The 23083-nt window shown below is 42.4% G+C and overlaps 2 protein-coding genes across 10 annotated transcripts in view; one reads left to right on the forward strand and one right to left on the reverse strand.

The window, feature by feature from the left end:
- Nucleotides 1-634: 634 nt before the first annotated feature.
- On the forward strand, nucleotides 635-18243 carry fam117ba (family with sequence similarity 117 member Ba). Its single transcript, XM_067459252.1, has 8 exons — nucleotides 635-1017; nucleotides 1987-2139; nucleotides 4205-4288; nucleotides 4400-4510; nucleotides 6514-6657; nucleotides 8050-8275; nucleotides 8358-8478; nucleotides 15890-18243. The coding sequence occupies exons 2-8, from the start codon at nucleotides 2119-2121 to the stop codon at nucleotides 16176-16178; spliced, it is 996 nt and encodes a 331-aa protein (XP_067315353.1). The 5' UTR covers nucleotides 635-1017; nucleotides 1987-2118; the 3' UTR covers nucleotides 16179-18243.
- A 470-nt stretch (nucleotides 18244-18713) lies between these two features.
- Nucleotides 18714-23083, reverse strand: part of ical1 (islet cell autoantigen 1-like) — a 30358-nt gene continuing 25988 nt past the window's right edge. For all 9 annotated transcript variants that reach the window (XM_067459242.1, XM_067459249.1, XM_067459247.1 and 6 more), the window contains one exon: nucleotides 18714-20141. The gene's annotated coding sequence lies outside the window, so the exon portion shown is untranslated. The remainder of the gene's footprint in view (nucleotides 20142-23083) is intronic.

Genomic DNA, 23083 nt, shown 5'->3' on the forward strand with positions numbered 1-23083 from the left:
ACCGTGCGGCAGACTGATAGAACGACACCCTTTTCTGACAATAAGGCTGACAATAAACACACACTGCCATTAGAGCAGACCTGTAATTTAAGTTATTTAAAAATTCCCAGCTTTAAAATTATATGGACAACCGATTTACAATCAACAATAAAAATGTTATTTATATATACCGAATAAATTAGACATTATATAGTCAAAATTATCATTTCAATTTAATTTCGTAATGCGATACACGTCATATGTATGTTCTTTTATGCCTATTATTCAAAATATGTATATGCATAGATATACATCTTTATTTTGCTCATCTGTGCAGGATTTTACATTTTTACAAATAATACTTTTAGCTTAGGCTATTTCCTAGCGAGCAATGTAGATGTGTAATGGTTATCAATTTAAAAAACGAATTAATTATAAATAATTTAAAATAAATGAATGCTATGAATACATACATGGTGTATTGTACCTGTGACTTTTGATATTTTTTATAGTGTGATAGCGCCCATCTCTGGTCGGTCACCAGCACATCAGCAGCATGGAGGAAAAACAGCACCACGCGCCTCAGCAACAGTAACGTCGTCTGGTGTGCGCGGGCACGGGCACCACTGAGACCGAGGGAGCGCGCACCACAACGCCAGCTGTCCTCTGAGGGAGACCCTTGCAGCCCCTCCCCAAAAGACATGTCTGCAACCGCAAAAAGCACCGAATTTTGAGACCTTTATTTTTTTTTTTTGCTGTTGAGGACCTACTCATACATTCACTCACTTAGATATTACAGCGCAGCTCTAGCCCATCGACCACCAGCAGGCAGCAGCACAGCAACGCCCATAGCAACGCCTCCTCTGCGCATCCTCCTTCTGTTTCTCTGACCCAGCAACACCGGCCGCCCTCCACCAACAACCAACCTGTTTTTCAACGACCTTCCAAACGTCGGATCCATATTACACCGTTGTGTTTTCTTTTTATCGCTAAGGACCATGAACGCGCTGTGTGCAGTCATTCTTTCACCAGTCAAAGGTGCGTATCCGTATGAAACACTTATTTGTCAATGGATTTCATGTTATTGTTCTATTGTGGGTATTGTTTTTGGATGCAGATTGAGTGAACGCCTGCAATGGTCGTAGATTATGAATAATGTGACCGGTGTAATCTATATGGCATTATTGTGCGGTTCGTCGTCTTGTTTTCATTTTTCCCGAGCGCGGGGTGCGGTGCTGCAGATCTCATACTGATGCGACTAGCCGTCCGTCTGTTGCAATCATTCCAGCCATTGGCAAATCTGCAATTCTAAAATGCATATTAAGAATTTTGTTCTTTGAATAAAATTAATCCTTTCATTGATGCGGCCGGTTTTAGGTTATTTTATACTACGATTGGTTGGCTCTATAACATGTTTTGGATTTTATTAGTGACGATTCATTTCTCAAATTATTTTTTTATCAATACATTTAATCAGCGTGTTCTGCATTGCATTAACATCCCACCTTGATTGGTTGCTATGGCAGACACCATGGCTTTAGGGGTGCACTATGTAGGTAAACAACACCACACAGCAACCATTGCAATCCGTCAGCCTTCAGTTGACTGTATGCTGTTTTACATTAATGCATAAAAATCCATCTTTATGTGCAGAATGGCAAACCAGGTCATAATGGATAGAATTTCACAGTGACAGCCCTGTGTTTTTGTTTGTTTATACATGCAATAAACAGACATAAAAGATGGTGTAGTAAAGCATCAATATATTGGGGAGAATGCAGAAAATAAATGGGGGACAGAGGCCACACATGGATTAAGAGATTATGGATAGAGGCCAAAAGATAATGATTATTTTACAGCAAGAGGGGAGGGTACACGCTGGGTCAGCAGTTTTGCTGTGGATGAATCAAAACTAAAAGATTAAAAAAATACAATCCAACCTTCAAAACTATTGACTATGCAAGTCTATTTATAACATATCCTACTTGTCCTCTCTTTTTACATTAGTCACTCATCATTCTGAAAGCCCTTCCTCGAGCTGAAACACAGGGGGATTCTTTTCCCTTGAACTCACCTGTACGTTCTGGACTATCAAGGAACTGGCAGCGGCACGGGAGCTCCGCCCACCACACCCTCGAAATGAGGGACAAGGCCACTCAGGTGAGACATTTATGCTGATTAGATGATATACTTACATTACACATACATACGACAAATGGACAAAATTATGCAAGAGAAAAATTATATATATATATTATAGCTAAATATATAAAAACATGTGAAATATGGATAATTTTGCTTGTGTCAGATGATAAGATGATAAATAAACACAAATGTCAAGTTTTAAAGTTACCTGGACAACCAATTTACAATCAACAGTTACAGTTATTTAATGTTTAGCATCATTTAAATACATAGAAATATAGTTGTGTAGAATTCACAAATTAGAATAATATCATTTAGTAAAATGTTTTTACCAGTATGTGTATACACTTACCTAAAGGATTATTAGGAACTCCGGTTCAATTTCTCATTAATGCCATTATCTAATCAACCAATCGCATGGCAGTTGCTTTAATGCATTTAGGCTTGTGGTCCTGGTCAAGAAAATCTGAATTCCAAACTGAATGTCAGAATGGGAAAGAAAGGTGATTTAAGCAATTTTGAGCGTGGCATGGTTGTTGATGCCAGACAGGCCGGTTGAGACATTGAGGTGGTAGAGTCAGAATTTAACATAAACAGAATGAGAACATGGATCCATCATGCCTTGTTACCACTGTGCAAGCTGGTGGTGGTGGTGTAATGGTGTGGGGGATGTTTTCTTGGCACACTTTAGGCCCCTTAGTGTCAATGGGGCATTGTTTAAATGCCATGACCTACCTGAGCATTGTTTCTGAGCATTGTTTCATGTCCATCCCTTTATGACCACCATGTACCCATCCTCTGATGGCTACTGCCAGCAGGATAATGCACCATGTCACAAAGCTTGAATCATTTCAAATTAGTTTCTTGAACATGACAATGAGTTCACTGTACTAAAATAGCCCCCACAGTCACCAGATCTCAACCCAATAGAGCATCTTTGGGATGTGGTGGAACTGGAGCTTCGTGCCCTGGATGTGCATCCCACAAATCTCCATCAACTGCAAGATGCTATCCTATCAATATGGTCCAACATTTCTAAAGAATGCTTTCAGCACCTTGTTGAATCAATGCCATGTAGAATTAAGGAAGTTCTGAAGGCGAAAGGGGGTCAAACACAGTATTAGTATGGTGTTCATAATAATCCTTTAGGTAAGTATGTATATATATACATCTGCATGTTCATATGTTGTAGGGGAAAAAGGACTGATGCAGCTTGTTCTAGAATTTTTCTGAGTATTCATACATTACATTTTTTTTTTAATTAAGATGCGGTTTGGTCAGTTGGAAAACAGGTGTAAACAGGGCTAAACACAGGTGTAAACAGGGTCTAAAATATTTTGAGCTTGCCCACTTTTGACCACTGGTCAACTGGTGGTTGAAAACGTATTAGACTGGATTGCTTTCGTAGTTTAGACGCTTATGTGGTCAAATACTTTCGAAACAACCACAAAACACAGCCTAGTCTCCGGCTACTGACTTGATGTGTAAACATTATGGGAAGCGCGCTAGCTAGTCGGGATTTCAACTTTGTCGGCCGAAGGCCCAAGTTTGGTTTGAAGATGAAAAACATACCAAGCATACCATGAACATACCATGATTTCTAACACACACTCACCGTGTTCTGTGTGGTTTTGCGGCTCTCAGAGCTGAAACTAATGCTGATGCTCTATGTGTTTTTTTGTCGTCTCCGTTCATATGTAAACTGTGCAAGCTCATTTTGTCTATTACATCGAAAGATCTGAGAAAACCCATACATTTACCCACCCATAGACCCTCCCCTTGAACAAACAGGACAGAAGTGGTTGAAAGTGCACAAGAGAGATATGTGTGTGTCTCCCTCATCTACTTGTGATCTGATCAACCAAAACACATCTTAACATCAGGTGTAAACAGTGCCATAAAATTCACAATGATACCTTATAGTTACCATGTTACCATCGCTGTTAAGCTTCAAAAATGAAAAAAGAAGACTAAATAATCTTTCCCTCTAGTAAACCGCTTCATGATTGAACCAGTCATTCCTAAATTGTTCAGTCCAGTCTCTGTTCTTCACTCACTCACTCTCGGTTTTCCTTGTCAGACCCCTAGGGCCTGGGTAGATGAGCGGAGGAGAGGCTCTCATAAGCGATCGGCTTCTTGCGGCAGCACTGACCAGCTGAAAGAGGTGAGACATCTAGAGCTCTAGCATGTGCTGATCTAGTGTACCTTAACCTCCTCTTTTATTTGTGTTTTCCTGTATTATGCTATTCATCATCCTCATTTTGACTTTTTATAGATCGCAAAATTGCGACAACAGCTCCAGCGTAGCAAACGCAGCAGCCGTCATCGCCGGGACAAAGATCGCAAGTCACCCTTTAATGGCAACCATGCTATCATCCAGTCACAGGTGGGCATCATCGCATCCCAGCAGCCACCATGTGTGCTTGTGTTTAATAACACAATCCTCTTGGGCAGTAAGAGTACCACCATAACCTGGACTAGTACACGCTGCAGAATTGAATTAGGCCAAACATCTTGAGAATTTAAGCGCGCCCCACTTTCCTGCATATATGTCCCAGTTTTGAGGCTTCTCTGGCCCCTTGGAGACTAGGGGAAAATGATTGTCCCTAAGGACAGTGGCTGGTTTTAGAGTAGATAACAAAGTCTTCCCTCACAGCTTGCCGTCATCAGGACAGCCTATAAATCAACACATTGTGTTTCTATGTGTGTGCATTTTTATAACACTTGTTTAATTAATTATATTTGACACCTCAGCAGAATACACAAATGAGTCCCCTGAGTAGAGGACACATGGGTTTAAATTTTCATTTGAAAGAATATTCCATGTTTAGTACAAGGTAAGCTCAGTCAACAGCTTTTGTGGCTAAAATAATGTTGATACCAGTATAATTTCGTGTTTAGAGTGAGGCACTTACAATGTAAGTGAATGTTGCCAATTTTGGGAAGATTTAAAAGCAGAAATGTGAAGCTTATAATTGTATAAAAGCACTTAGATTAAAGGTGCGGTCACATTAACTGGTTGTCTAGCTATCACCAGACCAAGCTCAATCTTTTAAGATTGAACATTAGTCTGTGGAGTCTGTTATGTATTTTCTACTGCACAAGAGGCGTGATCAATGGGCATAATTCAAACTTGAAAGTGGTTAGTCCTTCAACCAATCAGACCACAAGAGGCGTGATCAACAGGCATCGATCATTGTGTTAAACCCACCAATAGCCCGCCAGGTGGATAAGTCAGTCTGTGATTGGTTCCTGGAAATGTGTAACAGAAGCAGGAGAAAAGTGTGTACAGGTTTCCAGACTGAGCTGCAAGGCAAAATCTAATCGCCGGCAGATCAGGCTAGGTTTACCCAGTCTAATTAACTGGCGCATATCGGCCATATTTTGTGGGCGAAATGTTTTTTAATAGGGATCTGGATGATGGAGAAACCCCACTGAGTTTTTGCATTGAGTTGAAGTTATATGAATTGGCCACACTACTTGGTTTATAAATGACTTCTTCAAAACAATTTTGCCAGTGAAATTTTGCTAATGTGACTTTGCATTAATAATTCGGCTTGATTTTTTTGATTTGTAAAAGTTATTTTGGGATTGGATCTTTTTAGGCATTATGTTGCCGTGACAATGAGATTGTAAAATTGAAAACAACAACGTACAAAAGGTTACAGGTTTGCATGCATGTTGTTTATGTCTTGTGGCCAAACCATTTAAACAGGGAGAAGATTGCCTCCCTTCAGTTTCATTGTGATTTTGGATCTTTTTTTTTTTTTAAGATAAGGAAGGAAAATTAAAAAAAAATAACTTGTTGTGAATCTGAAATATTCATCTCAACACTTTTAAAATTTTAAGGACAGGAGAGATTGTGTCAATACACCTCAAAAACCATAAGGTCTAGGAAAAAACATAAGGAAAGGAAAGGAAAGGAAAGGAAAGGAAAGGAAAGGAAAGGAAAGGAAAGGAAAGGAAAGGAAAGGAAAGGAAAGGAAAGGAAAGGAAAGGAAAGGAAAGGAAAATTTGGCTATCCAAAATCAAAAATACAGAATATCATGAGAGCCTGAAGAAAAGATTGGGAAAGAGCGCTTACATCACACCATATTCAAAAGTAGTCCCCTCCAGCTCAGCAGTAATGGGCTCTCAATGGTAATGTTCTCTGTAGTCAGTGGTTTGTGTATAATGATGGAGCTTAGTCTGGCAGAATGTTTGATTTTTGGCAGTGGAGAGACTGTAGAGATTGTGTATGTGTGGGCTCAGTGCGTGTGGGAGTCGTTCTAACAGGATTACACAGAAGACTGGTTTCCCCTACAGGGGAATGTTTGTGTACTTGAGACTTAGACCCATACATGCATTTCTAAAGAAGTGTTGTACCTTTTCCTCTTTTTTTCCTTTCAGTCTCAGATGCCTAAAACCATCCTGATTCCCATCCCTATCTCCAAGTCCACACCTCCAAGATTTCGGAACAGCATAGAGGGGCTCAACCAGGAGATTGAACGCATCATCATTCGTGACACTGTGGAACGAGATGAGATCATAATTGTGAGTGCATCTCAATAATACCACCAGGAACTATGTCTGACTTATTTTTTTGCGGTAGGGCTGCACGATTATATCAAAATAAAACTGATATTGTGTTATGGCTTAGTGTGATTGTCAAATAGTGCAAACTGTGATTTAATTAATTAGATATATGCACTGCAGGTTTCAGAGTAGCGTAGCATTTTAAAGGAAGTGTATGTAAGATTGTGGACCAAACTGGTACTGCAGGCACTTTCAAATGACTGTAGAGTGGTGCATCCCCTATCCCCCTCCCCCGTGACTCGAGTTTGCCAAATAGGCTGCAGGATCCTGCAGAAACGTTTGTATCTGCAGCTGTAGTAACTAGAGTAGAGCTGTCAACCCGGAAGCCGAAACACTACTGACTTCATGATTGGTCGATAGGTGGAGGGTGGAGCTTCAGGCCAAAACACAACATGTCAACATCAACATCAGTTGAGGGCTGCAACAACAACTTTTAAACGACAAAATTCTGGCCGGACTACTGTTGTCAGTGATAGAAGTATTTGAAATTAACATGATTTCTGAATGTCTAGTGACATATCAGGGCCATTTTATGATTACTTTCAAATACATTTCCTACATACAGTTCCTCTAATATTGGTTTTATAATTTTACATTAAAATAAAATTATTTTCTTTACTCTACTTATTTTACACTACAAAAGTGTTATTACAATGTATTTCTTATTTTGTTTAATATTTGTGTTTAATAATAATCACAATAAATATCACTATATATATATATATTAATATTATGATTTTACAGTTAAATATTATATTCATGTTAAAGGTCAAAAACAGTGGGTAGGATCCCTGTGAAAACTAAAAATAATAATATGATCCCTATGAGATTAAAAATAATAATAATAATAATAATAATTTAGTTAGAAAAAAATTAATATAGGATTTCCTTTAAACTATTTTCTCAGAAAAACTAGTAAATTTCACAAACAATTACAAACGACAAGTTACGGAGTTAATTACACTTGACATTTTGAATGAGAAACCATATGGAGTGCATTTGTCAAATGTTTTTATTATAGTGAAGCTTTTCCTAAAGCTTGTCCTAACAAAATTATATTCTTTCCAAATATACAATATAATATTCAAATATTATATAAAATAATTTTCAAATGATCTGTTAAAAATGCCTGTGTATATATATATATATATAGATAGATAGATAGATAGATAGATAGATATAGCAATACATATACAAAAACTAAAATATCGCAATGTAATTAATTTCTTTCCAATGTCATTCAGGCCTATTTTGTGGTATAGGGACTGCAACATGGCTTATCAGGGCACAATCAATACTAATGTAATGTTTGGTTGAATCCAATTAGTAGAAATTGCTTTTGTGTTTCAGCCACAGGATGTTCCTGATGGGCACCGCGCACCCCCTCCTCTGCCCCAGCGCAGCAGCAGCACACGCAGTATTGACACACAGACGCCCTCGAATGGTGGGCTTGGCAGTAACCGTAGCAACAGCAGCAGCCGAGCTGACTCTGTCTCACCCTCGTACCTCAGCATCCTCAACGACACGGTCGGAAACAGCCCACTCGATGGCACGCTCAATGACAGCAAAGAAAGAGGTGAGGAGCACATGCATCATCATCACACAATAACCTCAAGTCAAACTATTTGATTCCTAAACATTCCTTTTTCCTGTCTTAGACCTGGGACCTTGGTCTCCTCTGCCCAAATATGCTTCATCTCCAAAGCCAAACAACAGCTATATGTTCAAACGTGAGCCTCCTGAGGGCTGCGAGAAAATTAAAGCTTTTGAAGAAAACCAGTGAGTAACTGCTCTGTAGACATTTTGTCTATCTGTTGGTGTAAGAAGGCAAGGCAGTGCTTTATTTTCAGAAAAAATACTGAGCTGTTTTATTAATTATTATTTATTTTATTTTAAATGGTTATTATAACCAGCTGTCATTCATTTGTAACTCATTGATTAAATTCCCATAAATTCAAGACAAATATAGTTTAATCATGTTCCTCTAAGAAATATATGGAAGTCCTGTGGGGAAAAAAATATCATGCTTTTGTAGATCATACTTATGACACAAAAATTCACGATTATGAGATTGGAAGTCATAGATGTATGACAGTCAAAATTGACCCCAAAAAAGTACTAATTATGACATACTTTTTATCTCATAGTTATGAATTTTTATTTCATAATTTATATCATAATAAAGACTTTTATTTCATAATTATGAATTTCCAATGTATTATTTGTGTAAATCAGACATTGAATGAAAGTAGTTATTATTAGAAAGCCTCAAATATTGCTGATATTTAAAATCAACCCAAAAAAACACATCCCTTACTTCATTGCTCCTAATATCCTGTTACTATAGCTAACATTACAACACCATCAGCAAATCTTGGTTCTAACCTTGGTGAAACCTAGTCGAAACCAATGCTACTCACATTTGTAGCAGAAACAACGCAACCTCCGCTGCCATTTTCTGGCCTCCCTGCTTAGGTCTGTCCAGTGATGGAAAGCTTTTCTAATAAAAATGTGGGTCCTTAAGCTCTTGCCTGATCAAAACCCTTCTTTTTTTAGTGATTTTATAGTCTTTCTTGAAATCTCCCTCTTGCTTACACTCTCTTCTCGCCCATCTTGAATACTGCTGGTTGGCTACAAGAGTGTTGTGGTGCTCGGTCCAATCCACTTTCAACTGTGTTAAAGGACAACTCCGGTGAGAAATGAACCTAGGGGTAATTAACAGATCGTTACAGAGTAGATCGTTCTCTGGGAAGCGTTTTCATGGAAATCGAATGTAAAGAGTTTTATCTCTAAAAACCGATTAGCTTATAATGCTAGTCTATGGGGCACAGGATAGTAAAATTAAAATCGCTAGTTAATACCACTAACAAGGCTCAAAATAGCCTCACACTAACACAGTAGCATAATGAGGGTCCCTACATGCAAACCGAAGGATTGAGAACTTTGTAAGTGTACGAACACTTTAATGAGAAGATATTTTATAAAGACAGTACATTAAGCGTTCACGGACAGGCGCCATCTTGGAACTCGTGAAGTCACGAGCGCTGTTCTAAGTGATGAACTGTGACTTGGAATCTCATATGGTCCGTTGTTTCCGGAAGAAAGTACTGAACGCAACAGAGAAAATAAATAAATAAAAATAAAAATTTCCTTGTAATTAGATTTCACAAACTTAATTCCTATCGACCAGCTCACTTAGAACAGCACTCGTGGCTCGACTAATCGAGACTGTTTTCCAAGATGGCGCCTGACCGTAAACGCGTAATGCACTGTGTTTATAAAGTGTCTTCTTATTAAACTGTTTGTACTCTTACAAAGTTCTCAATGCTTGGGTTTGCATGTAGGGACCCTCATTATGCTACTGTGTTAGTGTGAGGCTATTTTGAGCCTTGTTAGTGGTATTAACTAGCGATTTAATTTCGCTTACCCTTTGTCCCATATACTAGAGTTATAAGCTAATCTGTTTTAGAGATAAAACGTCTCGGGTTATGAATATAACCCATGTTCCCTGAGAGGGAACGAGACACTGCGTCATCGTAGATGACACATCGGGGGAACGCCCTCGGCGTGACGCTGCTGAGTTCATATCAAAAAAGTCCAATCTTGATTGGTGTTGCGTAATGACGTAACGAGTGACGGCATACCCGGAGGTATAAAGGGACGCCGGCACAAGCAAACGCAGCTTACTGCTATGAAGCGGGCCGCTCTGTAGATAGGCGGGGCTACGAGACGCAGTGTCTCGTTCCCTCTCAGGGAACATGGGTTATATTCATAACCCGAGACGTTCCCTTTATCGAGGGAACTTGCACTGCGTCATCGTAGATGACACATCGGGGAACGAGTACCCACTAGTCCTCGCCTATCCTGCACCCCATGACATGAACCGGAGTGCATAATCAGGGGGCGAGCACCCTAGCGCCTGGCGTCACCGGGAGGTGCAGACTATAATACCTCACGAAGGTATGCGGTGTGGCCCACCCAGCCGCCTCGCAAATCTCTTGCAGAGAAGCTCCGGAAAGGAGGGCTACCGAGGAGGCCATGCCCCTGGTAGAATGAGCCCTCACGGCTATAGGTGAAGGCAAGTTGCGCACCTGATAGGCCGTTGCTATTGCCTGGACAATCCAGTTACTAATTGTCTGTTTCGCTGCAGGCAGCCCCTTCCTAGGTGGACCAAAGCACACTAACAACTGGTCTGACTTCCTCCACTGGGCAGACCTCTCCAAATAAATCCTCAATGCCCGCACCGGGCAGAGAAGGTGAAGCCTGCCCTCATCTGCCGTCACATGAGGCGGGGGATGAAAAGCCTGGAGAACCACCGACCGTACCGCATTAGACGGTACCTTGGGGACGTATCCCGGGGTCGGCCGCAAGATAGCTTTCACGTTGCCTGGGGCAAACTCCAAGCAATTGGGTGTTACTGCCAATGCCTGAAGGTCCCCCACCCTCCTCAGAGAGGTGATGGCTAAGAGAAAAGCTACCTTAAGCGTGAGGTTCTTGGCCTCAGCCAACTCCAGCGGTTCGAAGGGGGCCTCAACCAACCCTTCGAGAACCACTGCCAGATCCCACGCAGGGATCCTAGAACGAGCCACAGGTCTCATCCTCCGCGCTCCTCGGAGGAACCGTACAACCAGATGGTGCCTCCCCAGAGGTCCTTCACCTAATGGTGCGTGGAAAGCTCCTATCGCTGCCACATACACCTTAAGTGTGGACGGGGTAAGCCCGGCGGAAAACCGATCTTGCAGAAACTCCAGTACTGAAGCCACAGCGCAGTTCACTGGGTCTACTTCACGGTCTCTACACCATATGGAGAACACTCTCCACTTCAAGTTGTACAGCTTCCTGGTGGAAGGAGCCCTGGAGCTGAGTATAGTCTCCACGACACCTGCTGACAGCCCTTCCTCTATGAGCTCTGCCCCCTCAGGGGCCAAGCCCACAGGTTCCATAACTCTGGCTGGGGGTGAAATATCGAGCCCCCCGCCTGAGTCAACAGATCCCTCCTCAGAGGAATCTGCCATGGAAGGTCGTCTAGCAGGTCCATAATGTCGGAGAACCATACCCTGGTCGGCCACCGGGGTGCTATCAGAAGCAGGCGAATGCCTTCCCGGCGAACCCGCTCCAGAACTCCCGGGAGCAGAGCAATCGGGGGAAATGCGTACAGACGCAGCCTCGGCCACGCCTGTGACATGGCATCCAGGCCCAACGGAGCCGGATGCCTGAGGGAGAACCAAAGTGGACAGTGGGTCGTCTCTCGAGACGCAAACAAATCCACTTCCATTCGGCCGAACCTCTCGCATATGGCCTCCACCACCTCTGGATGGAGACGCCACTCCCCGGGCCTCAGCCCCTGCCTCGACAGGATGTCTGCTCCCTGGTTCTGGTCCCCCGGGATATAAACTGCCCTGAGAGAAGACAGTTTCCCGTGGGACCACAGGAGGACTTGATGCGCCAGTCTGTACAGAGAGCGCGATCTCAGACCCCCCTGATGATTTAGATACGATACCTCGGCAGTGTTGTCGGATCGTATCAGGACATGGTGGCCGCGAAGGTCCTCGAGAAAACTCCTCAGAGCTTTCCAGACAGCCAGCATCTCTAGGCAGTTGATGTGCCATGAAGCATGCTGGGCTGTCCAAGGACCTCTCGCCCCTCGGCCTTCCATGACCGCGCCCCAACCAGTAAGGGATGCATCTGTTGAAACGGTTTTCCGGCAACACGATGCTCCCAATACTAGCCCCAGGGACAGAAACCAAGGTTTCTTCCATATAACCAGGGAACGAATGCATCTGCGCGTTACCCTGATCATACGAAAGGGATTCCCCTTCGGAGAAAACCCCTTGGTTCTCAGCCACCACTGTAGCGGTCTCATGTGGAGCAGGCCGAGTGGAATCACACTGGACGCTGCTGCCATGAGACCCACCAGTCTCTGGAACTGTTTGACAGTGATGCTGTGGCCCAACCTTATACTTGAGACCTCCGCCCGTATGGTCTCGATACGCGCGGGTGACATGTGTGCCCGCATCGTTACCGAGTCCCACACTATTCCCAGGAACGTAATTCTCTGGGAGGGCGTCAACGTGCTCTTTTTCGCGTTGAGTCTCAACCCCAAACACCTCATGTGTGCTAGAACAGCATCTCGATGCTGAACTGCCATATCGTACGACCTGGCCATGATCAACCAGTCGTCGATATAATTCAGTACCCGGATGCCCTGGAGTCTTAGCGGAGCCAGGGCTGCATCCATGCACTTCGTGAAGGTGCGAGGTGACAAGGCTAGGCCAAAGGGAAGGACCCGATATTGGAACGCTTCGCCCCCGAAAGCGAACCTCAGGAACTTCCTGTGACTGGGAAGGATGGAAATATGGAAGTAAGCGTCCTTTAGATCTATCGTGACGAACCAGTCCTCGAACTGGATCTGACTCACGATAACAGGAATGGTTAGCATCCTGAACCTGTATCTCCTCAGAGACCGATTCAGAAGCCTGAGATCTAATATTGGACGCAACCCCCCATCCTTCTTGGGGACTATGAAGTACCGGCTGTAGAACCCGACCTCCCTCTCTGGCGGGGGAACCCTTTCTATCGCCCCTTTTTCCAGCAGAGAGCGTACTTCCTGCCCCATTACCCCCACCTGCTCGGGACCGACCACTGTCCAGACTATCCCCCCAAATTTCGGGGGGGGAACTCTGAACTGCAGTCTGTATCCCCGTTCTACAGTGCGCAGGGCCCACACAGAGATATTCGGAAGGCATGACCATGCGCCGAGATACTCTGATAAGGGGACCAACCTCTCGAGGCTGGTCTGGGGTATCAACCGAACCTCTGCCTTGACCCCCTGAAGCGGATAACCGGCAGGGACTAATCGAGGCAGATTTTCGGTGTGTGAACGCAGTCGCTGCTCTGCCGCAGATTTTATATGTGCTGGCCAGAGCCGCGCGCGAACATGGGGAAACGACGTGGTCCGGAGCCCTTTTGACTGCGAGAGCACAACATCGATTTCCCGAGAGCCTCGGGGGGAGAACGACCTCGGTCGCTCCGCCCCGTGGGGGACAGCTCTCAGCGGTCCTGCCGCAGCTAGGACCGCTTGGAAGCCTTCTTGGCCTGAATAACCTCCCTCAGGTCGGTCTTCGGCTTTGAAGACTTCCCGCGAGAGCGTCGCTTCTTCTGCCAAGCTCCCTCAGGAGGGGCACGAGAAGCGACGCTCTGCTTCTGCACCTCACGGTGCGAGGAGCCCTCTGCTGGCCGAGACTGCCCGCTCGAGGCAGCCTTGCTGGAGGAGCCCCAGCGGCGAGGGATGAACTGGCTGAGAGCGGCCGCCTGCTTTTTCACCTCCTGAAACCTCTCGACGACGGTGCTCACAGCGCCGCCGAAAAGGCCAGAAGGCGAAACCGGGGAATCAAGGAGAAAGTGTCTGTCTCTCTCCCTGATCCCCGACAGGTTCAGCCAGAGATGCCTCTCCGCGCACACCAAACCCGCCATGGAGCGGCCGATATCACGGGCCGCTTGTTTGGTGACACGAAGAGACAAATCCGCTGCCTTCCTCAGCTCAGTCACATCCTCCGGAGAGGGACCCTCGCCCTCATCGAGCTCCTTCAGCAAGTCCGCTTGGTAGGCCTGCAGAACCGCAAGAGTGTGCAGGCACCCACCAGCGCGACCAGCCGCACTATATGCCCTCGCCACCAGCTTCGAAGTCTCTCGGCATGGTTTCGAGGGCAATGCCGGGGTCTTCAATGAAGCTGCTGTCTCGGGAGAGAGGTGGCCCGCGAGCGCCTCTTCTACCCTCGGCAGCGCAACATATCCCTTCTCAGACGCTCCCAGCACGTTAGCGAAGTCAAGTGCAGGGGGCGTAGTCAAACGTGCTGAGAAGGGTTTCTCCCACGCCCTACACAGCTCACTGTGCAGGTCGGGGAAAAACGGCAGACCCCGGCGTGGAGGCTGGGCTCGACGCTTGAAGAAGCGCTCGTCCAGCTTGCTTGGCGGCTGGACGTGCACTTCCTCTTGTGGCCAATCTAAGCTCAGCTTGGCCACAGCGCGAGTCAAGACCTCCACGAGCTCCTCCATAGCCTGCGAGTGGGGTGGCGACTGCCCCACTGCGCCTGCTTCGGTGCTCATTGTCAACGATCCCTCGGAATCGGACAGCATGAGCACCTGATCCTCCGCCTCGCGGGAAGAAGCCGCAGCGCGGGCTTCCACACGTGGCGGAAGATCCTCTGAATCGTCAGAGGAAGAGAGAGATGCCTCAACATTCCCTAATCCCGCTGACAGATCCAGCTGCGAGCCCCACGACCTGCGGCGCCGCTCTGCCTCGGCAACAGCGGGCCCAGAACCGCGAGGCTCGCGAGGCTGACCGGCCTCGTCAAAGACCGCCAGCCGCGAGCGCAGTACTCTCAGCGGCAGCTTATCACATTCGCCGCAAGCCGCTCCCTCGAGAGCGGCCCGGGCGTGCTGCACGCCGAGACACTGCACACAGAGCTGGTGTGTGTCCGTGCCCGAAATAAAGCGCGGACAGGGAGGCACACACCGTCTAAACTGCTCGCTCGCCATATCTAAAGATATAATAAGCCCTACGGGACAAACAACACCAAATAGACAGACAGAACACAGAGCGCGACCGCTGAAAGCAGGAAGCTGCGTTTGCTTGTGCCGGCGTCCCTTTATACCTCCGGGTATGCCGTCACTCGTTACGTCATTACGCAACACCAATCAAGATTGGACTTTTTTGATATGAACTCAGCAGCGTCACGCCGAGGGCGTTCCCCCGATGTGTCATCTACGATGACGCAGTGCGAGTTCCCTCGATAAAGGGAACTCTTTACATTCGATTAAATAATTAATAATTACCCCTAGGTTCATTTCTCACCGGAGTTGTCCTTTAAGGCCAAAGTATCCTTCACTTTTTTGCATGTACTCGAGGGCCAGTGTGCAGAGCGCAAAGCAAATTTATTTAGAGCAGTATGCGCATACTGATACGCTCGCGTACGTGTAAACAAGTGAATTATACTTTCAGCTTATCTCAAAAATTTCTTACTGCACCTTTAAAATCATTAAGTTCCAGGGCACTGAGGTGATCCCTATGACTTACAATGGGGCATCGATTTGTATTCCATTCAAAAAGTGCCAAGGCTTTTGTTGTTTTGTAGTAATGTTGTTTTTGTGTTTGTTTCCATACTGAGGGGTTTTGCGTTTTCTGTTCCAGGCCAAGGCCTCTCCAGGAAATCCCTCCATATCTGTGCCCAGACAGAAACAAGGTGAACTTCATTCCCAAAAGCGGATCTGCTTTCTGTCTGGTGAGCATCTTAAAGCCTTTGCTGCCCACCCAGGAGCTGAACTTCCGTAGCGGGGTGGGATACCGTAGTATCTCCCCCTCCTTGGTGCCTCTGGGTGGGGTCGGGGTTAGGAGCCTGTCCCCCTCCATGGGTCCCGTCCTGTCCCGTGGACGTCAGTCACCATGTCTCCCACGACACCTTGAGGAGCCAGAGGGTTAACATGGAACAAAGGAACCTCAGCTGATGAACAGAGATGCCATTTTCCCACACTCCTGTATTGTCTAATAGAGTCAGAGCGCTGTTAAGATTTTATTTAAGAACATGTTCTGAACAACTTCGAGAGATATCAGTCTGAAACTTTTTTAGTTTTTTTCTTTGTTATATAAGGGTAATGATATTATGTCGAATAGAGGATAAAAAGGAGGTTTTTGATATGGTGTATGTACATAGATGAAGCATTTTTAGCATTGCACTTCTTTTTACTTTCGCAACGATTTATTGCATTTTACCATGAAGCCTTTGAATTTTTTTATGTATAGCTGCATCCTTTAACCTACACAAGAGTCTGGAATAATTTTGTTTGTGAAAGGTCTCTTATGCTGCATTTATTTGATTAAAATACAGTAGAAGGACAAAAGTACAGTACAATTTAAAAGAACAATTTTCTATTTGAATACATTATAAAATGTAATTAATTTTTGTGATGGCAAAGCTGAATTTTCAGCATCATTATTCCAGTCTTCAGTGTCACAAGATCCTTCAGAAATTATTCTAATATTCTGATTTGGTGCTCAAGAAACATTTCTTATTATTATATGCTTATACACTATTATATGCTTAATTGTTTTGTGGAAATAGTAATACACTATTATTCAAATGTTTGGGATAAGTTTAAAAGAAAGAAAGAAAGAAAGAAAGAAAGAAAGAAAGAAAGAAAGAAAGAAAGAAAGAAAGAAAGAAAGACAGAAAGAAAGAAAGAAAGAAAGAAAGAAAGAAAGAAAGGATTTGCCATCTCAAGAATAAATAAATGGGCTGCAAAAAAATAGAAAACTGTTGAATTGCAATATTTCACAAAATGAGTTTTTTTATCAAATACATTTGGTGAGCATAAGAGACTTCTTTTAAAAACATTTAAACAATCTTAATTATTCCAAACTTTTGACCTGTAGTGTAAATGTAAGTGTTTTGATTTACTGAGGAAATGGAGGTTTTAGCTCATAGTTTTGCTTGCTTAGAGTTTACATGCAGTTTGAATAGTGCTGGAAGAACAACCAGAAATGTTGTAGCAGATTTGAGGAGGACTAACAAATGTGCCTGACTCCCACCACCTGTCCATAGGACCCTGTTTGCTTACAGTCCTTTTTATCATCATCTGACCCTACATTTGTCTCGACCCCTTAAATGTATAGAGCCCTTCCTCATATATGTAAACATGTATGTGCTTAATGTGATTAGCTGGCGAGAGGATGTTTTGATGGTACATGAACAGCCTGAACACATATTAGGAGGTGGAGACATCGATCAATTGTACTGGACAGTATTTTGATTATGATGCAATTATCAGTTCTGTTGTTAAATTTAAAGATTAGTTCAGCTGAAAGGTGTCAGTACTGTAATTTCAAGAGTTAAGTAAAATGGATTGCACTAGATATGAAAGACTTGTCAAGAAACAGCAAAAGAAAAGGCATCCAAACTATTTCAAAGAAGGAGGCATGGCTTTAGCTATAGTAATCTGAAAATGTGCTGATTTGAACTGTAGCAAACTTTATACTGTGAAATATTCCATTATTCACAAAGCTTCCTTTCTTCCAAAAAAAAAAAGTTGATGAAAGACCACAGGCAATCCTGAACAAAATGTAATGTATGTAATTGCCTTAATACTGATTTGAAATAGGAAAGTGTGTAAATTAGACAGGTGCCTGTTATTACAATTGTTTTAGTTATTACAGATACTTTTCTTCTGTGAATAAACTTCAAGATCGTTGTAACTCTGGTTTGTTAAAGGTACACTAACGTGTGACTAATGTTTAAAAAAAAAAAAAAAAAAAACGCATGCATTTTGCGTAAGAACATTGTTTTTGTTGGGCTCTGTGGATGAATATGGTTATTCTACTGCTCATAAAACATTCACTAACCAGTTAAAATCTCTCAGGCTTACTAGCTGAAGACTGTGGCTATACCCATAGGCACTTCCTTGAAAAAAATAAACTGTTCAATACAGTATTACTCACCTGTTGAGTAATAAAAAAAAACATCAGAGTATCACTTTTACAACATTTAAACTCCCCAAGTTCTTGTCATCTCCAAAGTCAATGTTGTTTTATTACAAGTGCTATTCTCTTTTTACCAGGAGAGCACAGAGAAAAACGGTTTGTCTTTTTTTTAACAGGTGATTCTGCGGAGGTACACAATTTAGCATTCTCGCTCGTTTTGACCAGGTTGTGATAAGACAAACCTATACCACTCCACATCATACACACGTCAAAGTAGCCTGATATGGATATGACGAACGTGAAAACCATCCCTCTAGATTTAAAATTTAAACACTATTAATATGCTTACCATAGTAAATAAGGCAAAAAAACATGTTTTGGAAGAAGGATTTCTGATGAGTTGACTCATTCTTTAAATTTTGAACCAAAAAAGTGAGTGTACCTTTAACAAGATTTGATTAAAAATAATAAAATAATAAAAAGATAAAATTGATTTTGGGCAACATGCAAGATCAACAAATAAAGAGAAATAACAATCAGAACCAATTCTACTCAAATTTATTTGCAAGATCTCCTATTACAGTTTCCTTCAATGGAATTGTACAAGTACACTATTTTGAATTGAAACAAAAGACAAAGTTGCATAAAATAAACAGATGAAAGCAGCTGTGAATGGTGCAAGTACATTCTTTTTCTGACAAAGTAAAAAAACAAAAACAAAAAAACAGTGATACATTACCATCTCAACATATAGTCCCAAATACAATTTCTCTAATATAGAAAGTGACACTTCAAAACGTTAAACGGCACTCAAAGACAGAAACATGGAGTGATATCCTGTAAGAAATGTTCATATTCTCCACCTACACAAACTATTCAGATCAACAAACAAGTCTATACTTAAAACATACAACATACACCCTAGATCTCCCGAGATTGCACTCGGAGACAGTTTAGTGCAAGCATCAACTTGATTTCTTTAATGCAAACAGAAAACCAACTGGTACTAGTTTCAGAAAAACACTTCTGATGAGTCCAAATATGATAATCTGGGATAAAATGAAATGTTTTTTTTCTAGAGTGGGAGAGTTAAATAATTCTGTGCTAAAGGTGACATACAAAAAAAAAAAAAAAACTTCACAAACACATTCCAGTGTTTTGCATTGTGTGAATGTGAAGAACATTTGAACAAAAAGAATGCATCACCTTTTATTAGTTCCACTGAAATAACCGTCTCATTCCTACCAAACTAATGGAACAGCACATCACTTGCATATTAAGTTTACAGTAACACTTTTTTTTATTGTATTAATAAATAATTTCATTTATTTTATTATTTAGGGTTTAAACTAATCCAGTGAATGCGACTTCAAAAATAGTTTTGTGCGCGATTTATGTGTAACTTTACAGACTTTGGGCATCCGTCTTGATTAAAAATACAGCATAGATGTTATAAATCTGTAACCCTGTTTCTGGACATTAAAAACTCCTCTATTGTACAAAGCAAATAGATATTTAGTATACACACACTTATTTAGGTTTTTTGGTCCTATGCAAACCAGCCCTCAACACATCAGTTCCTGACATCCATGTCCCTTTAAACATGTGCACTTCATTTAGTAACAGAGACTTTATTCACATGTAACAACACTTTAGTGATATAGCGATGAAGCCTACATTTTACCGTTCGGTGTCCTAATGTACATACAGTAAATACACACACACACACTCTCTCACACATACACACATTTTCTCTCTCTCTCACACACACACACACACACACCTTAGACACCTTCCAGTGTGGAATATGGATTGATATTTCTGGATGGTTCCTTGGCTCAGGTTGAATCGTTTCAGGAAAAGTAGTGTTCCAGCTCCAAATAAAGGCTAAAAAGAATATGCACTTCTTTCCATCATTCTACTGGACAGAGAATGTTTGGGATGTGATCCAGCTCCATACCACCCTTCACTGAAAAAGGTAAGAGGCAGGGTTATGACTTTGCAATACACGATCACATCCGAAACAAAGCGGCGCATGAATGGACACATAAATAGATCTAATTTTCAAAAGACATAAAAAAATTTTTTGGAGAGTATATAAATAAAAAATATCATGGTAATTTGAGTAACTGGTAACTGATATCATAATGAAAAAAAAAAACTACATTCAAAATATATATATAAATAGTTTGGCAAAACAAAATGTGATTTTTTTTTTTTAAATGTCTGCCAAATCAAAGTCTTGCAGTTGCAGCCAAAAAACAAAACAGCAAGACCCTCATGTGTGTTAGGATTAAAGGCGCGCAATGTAGATTTTTGGGGATGATGCAGAAACCGATTAATATCATATTAATAAACACTGGATGGCTTGTTTTACTAAATGGCATGCAGTTAAATTAAATATACAGATCCTTCTCAAAAAATTAGCATATTATGATAAAGTTCATTATTTTCCATAATGTAATGATAAAAATTAAACTTTCATATATTTTAGATTCATTGCACACCAACTGAAATATTTCAGGTCTTTTATTGTTTTAATACTGATGATTTTGGCATACAGCTCATGAAAAACCAAAAATCCTATCTCAAAAAATTAGCATATTTCATCCGACCAATAAAAGAAAAGTGTTTTTAATACAAAAAAGTCAACCTTCAAATAATTATGTTCAGTTATGCACCCAAATTTTGGTCGGGAATCCTTTTGCAGAAATGACTGCTTCAATGCGGCGTGGCATGGAGGCGATCAGCCTGTGGCACTGCTGAGGTGTTATGGAGGCCCAGGATGCTTCGATAGCGGCCTTAAGCTCATCCAGAGTGTTGCGTCTTGCGTCTCTCAACTTTCTCTTCACAATATCCCACAGATTCTCTATGGGGTTCAGGTCAGGAAAGTTGGCAGGCCAATGGAGCACAGTAATACCATGGTCAGTAAACCATTTACCAGTGGTTTTGGCACTGTGAGCAGGTGCCAGGTCGTGTTGAAAAACGAAATCTTCATCTCCATAAAGCTTTTCAGCAGATGGAAGGATGAAGTGCTCCAAAATCTCCTGATAGCTAGCTGCATTGACCCTGCCCTTGATAAAACACAGTGGACCAACACCAGCAGCTGACATGGCACCCCAGACCATCACTGACTGTGGGTACTTGACACTGGACTTCAGGCATTTTGGCATTTCCTTCTCCCCAGTCTTCCTCCAGACTCTGGCACCTTGATTTCCGAATGACATGCAAAATTTGCTTTCATCTGAAAAAAGTACTTTGGACCACTGAGCAACAGTCCAGTGCTGCTTCTCTGTAGCCCAAAGTGGCTTGACCTGGGGAATGCGGCACCTGTAGCCCATTTCCTGCACCCCTGTGTACGGTGGCTCTGGATGTTTCTACTCCAGACTCAGTCCACTGCTTCCGCAGGTCCCCCAAGGTCATGCCTTCTCCACAATCTTCCTCAGGGTCCGGTCACCTCTTCTCGTTGTGCAGCGTTTTTTGCCACACGTTTTCCTTCCCACAGACTTGCCACTGAGGTGCCTTGATACAGCACTCTGGGAACAGCCTATTCATTCAAAAATTTCTTTCTGTGTCTTACCCTCTCGCTTGAGGGTGTCAATGATGGCCTTCTGGACAGGGTCGGGTCGGCAGTCTTACCCATGATTGCGGTTTTGAGTAATGAACCAGGCTGGGAGTTTTTAAAAGCCTCAGGAATCTTTTGCAGGCGTTTAGAGTTAATTAGTTGATTCAGATGATTAGGTTAATAGCTTGTTTAAAGAACCTTTTCATAATATGCTAATTATTTGAGACAGGAATTTTGGGTTTTCATGAGCTATATGCCAAAATCATGAGTATTTAAACAATAAAAGACCTGAAATATTTCAGTTGGTGTGCAATGAAATTTAAATATATGAAAGTTAAATTTTTATCATTACATTATGGAAAAGAATTAACTTTATCACAATATGCTAATTTTTTGAGAAGGACCTGTATATTGTATGATAGAGAAACTGCTGTATTACTGTAAAATAATTGTTTTTTGTCTATAAATGTCTCCTAACAATTGTTACCTTGTCTAATAAAATACAAAATATATTAAAGTGTATTTGGTGTTTCCATGGTTTCCACAAAACTAAATTGAGGGTAACTCAGGTATGATGTCACTGATAGGTGACACACATGCACGGTCCTTTTCCAGGTTAAAATAGCTTATTTGTCTGGATTTAAACATTCTTGGAAGTCACCAAAAGTCAACTAAATATACACTCACCTAAAGGATTATTAGGAACACCTGTTAAATTTCTCATTAATGCCATTATCTAATCAACCAATCACATGGTAGTTGCTTCAATGCATTTAGGGGTGTGGTCCTGGTCAAGACAATCTCCTGAACTCCAAACTGAATGTCAGAATGGGAAAGAAAGGTGATTTAAGCAATTTTGAGCGTGGCACGGTTGTTGGTGCCAGACGAACCGGTCTGAGTATTTCACAATCTGCTCAGTTACTTGGATTTTCACGCACAGCCATTTCTAGGGTTTACAAAGAATGGTGTGAAAAGGGAAAAACATCCAGTATGCGGCAGTGCTCTTGGCAAAAATGCCTTGTTGATGCTGGAGGTCAGAGGAGAAAGGGCCGGCTGATTCAAGCTGATAGAAGAGCAACTTTGACTGAAATAACCACTCGTTACAACTGAGGTATGCAGCAAAGCATTTGTGAAGCCACAACACGCACAACCTTGAGGCAGATGGGCTACAACAGCAGAAGACCCCACCGGGTACCACTCATCTCCACTACAAATAGGAAAAGGATGCTAGATTTTGCACAAGCTCACAAAAAATGGACAGTTGAAGACTGGAAAAATGTTGCCTGGTCTGGTGAGTCTCGATTTCTGTTGAGACATTCAGATGGTAGAGTCAGAATTTGGCATAA

Source organism: Pseudorasbora parva, chromosome 12 (genome assembly GCF_024679245.1).
Source record: "Pseudorasbora parva isolate DD20220531a chromosome 12, ASM2467924v1, whole genome shotgun sequence".
In the NCBI taxonomy this organism is placed as follows: Eukaryota; Metazoa; Chordata; class Actinopteri; order Cypriniformes; family Gobionidae; genus Pseudorasbora; species Pseudorasbora parva.